This window comes from Babylonia areolata, chromosome 5 (genome assembly GCF_041734735.1).
Source record: "Babylonia areolata isolate BAREFJ2019XMU chromosome 5, ASM4173473v1, whole genome shotgun sequence".
NCBI classification, from domain to species: Eukaryota; Metazoa; Mollusca; class Gastropoda; order Neogastropoda; family Buccinidae; genus Babylonia; species Babylonia areolata.
In genome coordinates this window covers 5,469,062-5,476,561 of record NC_134880.1, presented here as the reverse complement: position 1 = coordinate 5,476,561, position 7,500 = coordinate 5,469,062, and the positions used below count along the sequence as shown (strand labels likewise).

Below are 7,500 nucleotides of genomic sequence, written 5' to 3'. Positions count from 1 at the left end.
GTGATATTAGACGAGGGTAGGAAAAAAATCGAGTGGGTGGAGGGGGGCATGGGGGGAGTGGGGGGTTACTGTGTGTGTGTGTGTGTGTGTGTGTGTGTGTGTGTGTGTGTGCAGTGCCTGCATGTGTGAGTATACCTAAGTTTTTATATTGATATGCACTTGTATGTATCCTAAATTCTACTGTATCTGTGTTTGTGTATGATTTTCGATTTATGTACGTATCTTGTAATGCACTATCCCCCCCCCCCACCCCCACCCCACATTCCTTGTGACCCCGGTACACTTGGTAATAAAGACCTTTTGTATTCTACTCTATTCAATTCTATCATTGACGAAGTCCGTCCCTTGGACCAGCCATCCGTTTCATATGTCCACACAAAACAAATCAAAAAGCTGGCTGGGGACGGCTGGAGACGCCTGGTGGCCAGTGTGAACACTTACCGCAGGCACACATGGCGGGAAAGCGCAAAATGATGTGCGCACAATTCTCGGCCAGTTGCTGTCAGCTACTACCAGTGGCGTAGTGGACGCCAAGGAAGCGAGTGAGTTTCAGCACATGGGGTCGAATCTCACATTCGTCAATATTTTCTCCCCGTTCACTATAGACCTTGAATGGTGGTCTGGACGCTAGTCATTCGGATGTGATGACAAGCCGAGGTCCCGTGTGTTTATACACTTAACGCTTGTAAAAGAACCCAAGGCAACAAAATGGTTGCCCCTGGCAAAAATTCTGTAGAAAAACCAACTTTGATAGGAAAACAAATGCATATTCAGGCAGAGAAATATAGGTGGCTCCGTACTGTAGCGACGCGCTCTCCCTGGGGAGTGAAACCCCACTTTCACTGAGAGAAATCTGTTGCACAATATGTAATACAATACAACACAACACAATACAATACAATCCTATCCAACAGCATTCTTCTTATGTATAGGCCTACGACAGTTGGTTTTACAGTCCTGACAAATATAAATAATCTCTGTGGTGCCGCAACCGATCTGGCACTTGAAAGTCAATGTGACCAAGCGTTGTACTCTATCTTCGGGACAGGAGGGTAAGCTATATTCTTCAGCCCGTAAACTCTGTGTGTGTGTGTGTGTGTGAATACTTTGTTGTTGATTGCATCAACCTTGCTTCCCCGATACTAACCGTCCGATAATATCACTTGAATGTTCACTTTTACGATTTGCCAGATCTTGTTTTCGACGTCATTCAACAGTTTGACGTAGCCTTCGAACGTGTAATGGCGTCCTTTGATGAATTCAATGTTCTGCACTGGTCCGCTGTTCTCGTCTTTTCTGCAATGTCAAAACAAACCCACAGGTTACGCACGGATGGATGAATTGTCAGTACATTAATCCACTCCAGTCGTACCAAAGTTAAGAGTTAAAACATTTAAAGGTTTGAAGACACAACAGTCCAGGGCAGTGCCACCTTATTTGCACTACTCCATATGTGGTGTACGTAACTACATGTTAAAAGTATCCATATTTTCTGTATGTTATATCAATCAAAAGCCCAAAAAGAAAATAAGAAATAAAACAAATGGGCTTACCACAGAGTAATGCAATGAACGGTAACACGATCAAGTGTCAGCTTGCCTGGCTTGTAAAGTCATCAAAACCCCCAAAAGATGGAGATTTGAACCACCTTAAAATCTTTCCCATTGAACACGTAGAAAGGGACGACATGTTGCTAAGAAGTGAAATATACTGGCAGGGAAACATATAGGAACCCTTGTCAAAGGCTGGTACAAAAGACAAGATTTTAACAGTGTTTTGAAAAACAGAATCCAATTCCGAGACCTTCGAACCCAGAGAACAGCAAAGAACGATTAAAAACAAAAAAAACAAAAACAAAAAAAACACAGAAAAAATGAACATGAAAGGAGAGATAGACTGTTCTGTGAATATGCACAAACTATATATATAAATGAGAGAGAGAGAGAGAGAGAGAGAGAGAGAGAGAGAGAATCGTTATTATATATAATATATGTTATCTTTTTATTAATTACTTTTTTTTTTTAATTGATATCATTGTTAATGTTATTATTATTGCGAAAGTAAGATTGGTATTACTTTACCATGTTGACAACTCTTGAGAAGTGACATTGATACTGACGTCAAACATAGTTGATGACGCATGTTATACACAAAAGACGCTCTCCCGAGTAAGGTATATGGGCGAAACTTTGAAAGTAGAAAAAAGGAGGACAACTTTTTTCTTTGGGGTTTTATTCAGCATCTTTGTTGTTCACTTTCGAGAATCTGTCCCAGTGGAATTGATTTCATGGAGTGGTGCCAGCAAGTCTAGGATTTATCCCGAGTTCTCCCTCTCTCTCTCTCTCTCTCTCTCTCTCTCTCTCTCTCTCTCTATATATATATATATATAATACATATTACATGGAGAGAGAGAGAGAGAGATACATATATGTGTATTATGTATGTATATATATATATATATATATATATATAGAGAGAGAGAGAGAGAGAGAGAGAGAGTGTGTGTGTGTTTTGTATTCATTTACTTTTTTGTAATCCTCTGAGACATTGAAGGAATGATAAATATCAGCGACATGTCATGTGTTTATGTAGGCTACATGGCTATGACCGTACTGGCGCCAACTTCCTTTTCAATGTCTTTTTTTGTTTTTCTTTTAAAGATTCTACAGAATGGATATTTCCAGTGTTTTCAGCCCAGGTATGGACTTTTGCTTTCCACTGGGCCCACAGCAACATTGAGTTGCCTGCTGGCAGTTTTTAAGTTTTGTTTTTAGGTATGATTATGTGTATTTCGTGTGATCATGGTTGTGTTCGGGTAACCTTTTACCAATGATGAAATACTTTTATAATTGATTACACCATTGTCATTTCCTCCACAGGATCTAGTGTGCAAAACTCTCTCTCTCTCTCTCTCTCTCTCTCTCTCTCTCCGTTCGTAGATATGATCTCATCTCTCCTTCATTTCGTAGATATGATCACAACAATAACAATCGCCCAGAGTTATTCTTTTCTATTATTTCCAATATTGTCTCGATCGCAATCAAGAGTCACTCACACGCACAGACGAGCGCGCACACAGACGCGCGTGCGCGAAACCCTAGGACGAAAATATACACGCACACACACACACACACACGTGCATACACACACGCCCGCATATACACACGCATGGACATGCATGCACGCTGGTAACTTTCCATGCACTGTTGCACCCCAATGAAAATAGTGTGTCCGTGTATGTCTCCGTGTGTGTGTGTGTGTGTGTGTGTAGGCGCGCGCGCGCGCGCGCGCGTGTGTGTGAGAGAGTCTGTTTAGGCTGACATAAGGGGGACAACAACAAGGAAAGGACAGCGTTGGCGTTTTGCAATGTAGGTAGTTATTCACAAGCGGTGTAAAGAATTATTGACAGGTGGGAAATGGATGGCGAGATGGAAATGGAAAACAACAAACCAGGCAGTAGTCGGGCTGACGAATAGCAGCCAGCCTATGGAGACCATGTGGACTTAGAGGGGGGGTGGGGGGTCGGGGGGGGGGTGGGGGGGTAGGAACACGACAGTGACGGTCCCACAGACTGTGCACTTCGCCGTGGAGCGGTGGCTTAGTGGTAATATCCTGACTAAGAAGCGAGTGTCCACAGGTTGGAGTTCCATATTGGCCATACCGACACCCCACTCCACTACAGCTTGAGCGGTGATCTTTGAGCTACTAGTCATTTGGATGAAATGATAAACCAAGGTACGAGATGTAGCATGCTTTTGGTGCAAATAAAAAGAACCCACGGTAGCAAAAGGGTTGTGCCTGGCGAAATTCTGTAGAAAAATCAATCTACTTTGATAGCAAAACCAAATACACTTGCCGACAGCAAAAGAAAAGGAGAAAAAGGGTGTGGGCCCAGTGGAAAGCAAAGGTCCATACCAGGGTTTAAAACACTGGAAATATCCATTCTGTAGAATTCTGTTTGTGTTTCTGCTGTGATTGTGTTGGCGTTGGTGTCTTTTCTAGTCTTGCCTTGTTGCACGGTATTGCATTGTATTGTAATTTATAATGTATTTCATCGCATCGTAGTAATGTGTATGGTATTGCATTGAACGATATTGCCTGACTGTGGCAAGGCGCTCTCCCCCTGGGTAGCGGGAGGGGGCGGGGTGGGGTGGGGAATTAGCAGCCCGAGTTTTACGCAAAGAACTATCTTCTGGTAAAAAGTAAGGCAGTACAACTCGATACGAAACGACACGACTCGACTCGACACAATGCAATACAACATAATACAACACAATACAATACAATACGGTTCAATACAATAGTTCAATACAATACCATAGAACACAGTGCAATATCGTTCAATGCAATACCATACAATGCAATACCAGATGCGATGCAATACATTACAATACAATGCAATACAGTGCAACAAGGCAAGACTGGAAAAGACACCAACACCAACACCAACACTAACGCAATCACAGCAGAAACACAAACACAACCCAATCACCTGTCTCGGACCAGGAGGGCGTAAGAGCCGTCTCTAACTGCCGTGCTGTTCCTCTCCAGCATGAACCCAACTCCCAACCAAGGTCCTCCTCTACGCGGCAGGTCCGTCTCAAAGCTGGGGTTTTCCAGCAGGTTCTTCACACCACTGGCGGAACGCCACATGGCGCCCGCTAGCAGAACCAGCAGTGTGGGCAGTGCTGTGGAGCGCATTGTCTTCGGAGTTCTAGGAATAGTTGGAACACAAACACTAAAAAAAAAAATAAAATAAAAAAAATATATATATATATGTATATGTATTGCCGCTTGCATGCACGTGCAGATGCAAACTACACACTATGCGCCAGCACTACACACATACAGACATACACATGCACGCAGGCACGCGCGAGCGCGTTCGCCTGCACACAAACACACAGACACACACGTGCGTGCATTCACATATACGTATAGTACATAAACGCACACACACGCACACGTGCGTGCATACACACACACACACACACACACACACACACACACACACACACACACGACAAAGACAAAGACAAAGAGAGAAACTTCAGATGATTAATTCAGACAGATCGTGTGTGCCCTTTCTGAAGGTGTAAGCTACACGCTGTAAGCTTTCAACCATAATGTCAGAACAAAAAAGCAAGCACTGCTGCGAGCAGTGATCAGAAGATCAGTGATCAGTATGCAGTTTGTGAAACATCTCTTACCATTTCGAAAGATTTATATAGAAATATTAAATGTTTCCCAGTTTGGTTGTTACAGATGACAGAAGTTAACTTGACTCTTCCAGGAAAGTTCTAAAACGTACTGCGGATTTTGCTGAAATCTTTTATCAAGTCATAAAAGGAATGCACCTAAAAAAAACACGAAATGTTTCGTTCTGGCCTTGACAATGTTTGAGCATGACAATGGTAAGAAGACAGATTACAGGGGGAAGAGAGAGAGAGAGAGAGAGAGAGAGAGAGAGAGATTATATCTAGCGCTAATCGATATGTGGAAAGAGAATAAGAGCGGAATACAGACCCCCCCTCCCCCCCCGCCCCCCTTCTTAACTCTCTCTATGCAATATACAGTCACTAAATTTCACTAGCACTTTCTTACACATGCTTTTAAAACATTGGAAAGGCTTACCATTCACCCCCTTTTTTTTCCTCAAGTCTGGCCACAGTGGATTTCTTGAAATCGAATCAAATGCTTTATCAAATTCAATGAATGTCATGTACAGTTTGAGGTTATACCCAAACTGATTTTGGATAGCTGATAGTAACGTAAATATGTGATAGATGGTCGAGTATTCTTAAAACCAACTTGGTATTCACTTGTTCAATTTTGCGCTATCAATTTTGGAACTTGCTATTAATAATAGAACTATAAACTTTCCAATAGTATCTTATACGAAATTTCTCTCATGATTACAGGTGCCATTTACGTCCCTTTTCTTGCATTATGGCAACAGAAATGTTTTGGAGCAACATTTTGGCTGTACAGCTTCTCCTAACAGGTTCTTAAACAGATTAAGAAATAAATCTATTGTATAGTATCCCGCGTGCTTCAACATTTCTGTAAATTACCTGATATGGGCTGGTTACTTTACTTCTTTATGTTACTGTTGCGGTAGAGCATACACATGTAGATCCCAACCCATTCCTATCACTGACAGAGTATCAGTATCAGTAGCTCAAGGAGGCGTCACTGCGTTCGGTCAAATCCATATACGCTACACCACATCTGTCAAGCAGATTCCTGACCAGCAGCGTAACCCAACGCGCTTACTGACAGAAGAAAGAAGCAACCCCACTGATGAAAAGTGAAAAGTGTCTGCGCCACGACAGTCCTCACCTTTCTATTGCAGTGTCCCAAGTCTCGAGGTCCTTGCTGCTGGTGTCCTTTATATTTCCCCCTCTGCAGTGCCCCAGGGGGTGGGGTGGGGGTGATGGGTGGAGGAGAGGAGCGGGGAGAACAAAGAAAGACAGTTTGTCTCTCCAAACATGTTATCGGTTATTGCCTTGGAAAGGTTGTCTACCACCCCTACCAGATATAACCCCCGGAAGATATTCGTTCCGTGTACAGCATGTGATGTCGGGTTTTAAAAAAAAATCGTAAGGAGAATGTATATGTGAGTGCCTACACGAGTGCATGTGTGTATATTATACGCATTGTATGTATGTATGAATAGAGTTCAGCAGCCCCCTGGGCGTCCTAGCATGATTCTTTAGAAATCACTCTATTCGCCTCCCTGGAGGAAGGGGCTAGAAAAGGTGCCTCAAACATAGCCTGCTTCAACTTACCCTGAAGGAAGGGGCAAGAAAAGGTGCCTCAAACATAGCCTGTTTCAACTTACCCTGAAGGAAGGGGCAAGAAAAGGTGCCTCAAACATAGCCTGTTTCAACTTACCCTGAAGGAAGGGGCAAGAAAAGGTGCCTCAAACATAGCCTGCTTCAACTTACCCTGGAGGAAGGGGCAAGAAAAGGTGCCTCAAACATAGCCTGCTTCAACTTACCCTGAAGGAAGGGGCAAGAAAAGGTGCCTCAAACATAGCCTGCTTCAACTTACCCTGAAGGAAGGGGCAAGAAAAGGTGCCTCAAACATAGCCTGCTTCAACTTATCCTGAAGAAAGGGGTAAGGAAAGGTGCCTCAAACATAGCCTGTTTCAACTTACCCTGAAGGAAGGGGCAAGGAAAGGTGCCTCAAACATAGCCTGCTTCAACTTACCCTGAAGGAAGGGGCAAGGAAAGGTGCCTCAAACATAGCCTGCTTCAACTTACCCTGTCCAGCACATCACGGCTGACGGGGATTCCAATCAGCGGCCGAACATCAAAGAAAACAAAAAGGAAGGTGGTCAACCTTAAGCACGTAGAACGTTCGCACTCTGCTGGACAACACCAAGGCAAACAGACTAGAAAGAAGAACAGCAGTGCTCGCCAAAGAACTAGCCCGCTACAACGAGAGAGGTAGGCGTTGGATTCGTCATCAGATCCCTCCACGCTCGTAAACTTC

General features: G+C 43.5%; 1 protein-coding gene across 1 annotated transcript in view; it reads right to left on the bottom strand.

Annotated features, from left to right (window-relative positions):
• Positions 1-6,354, bottom strand: part of LOC143282327 (uncharacterized) — a 40,930-nt gene extending 34,576 nt beyond the window's left edge. The window contains exons 1-3 of the mRNA XM_076587932.1: positions 6,343-6,354; positions 4,493-4,714; positions 1,148-1,296 (exon numbers count right to left, since the gene is read on the bottom strand). Coding sequence (XP_076444047.1) covers positions 1,148-1,296; positions 4,493-4,701 — 358 coding nt within the window. The 5' untranslated portion in view covers positions 4,702-4,714; positions 6,343-6,354. The remainder of the gene's footprint in view (positions 1-1,147; positions 1,297-4,492; positions 4,715-6,342) is intronic.
• Positions 6,355-7,500: the final 1,146 nt, after the last annotated feature.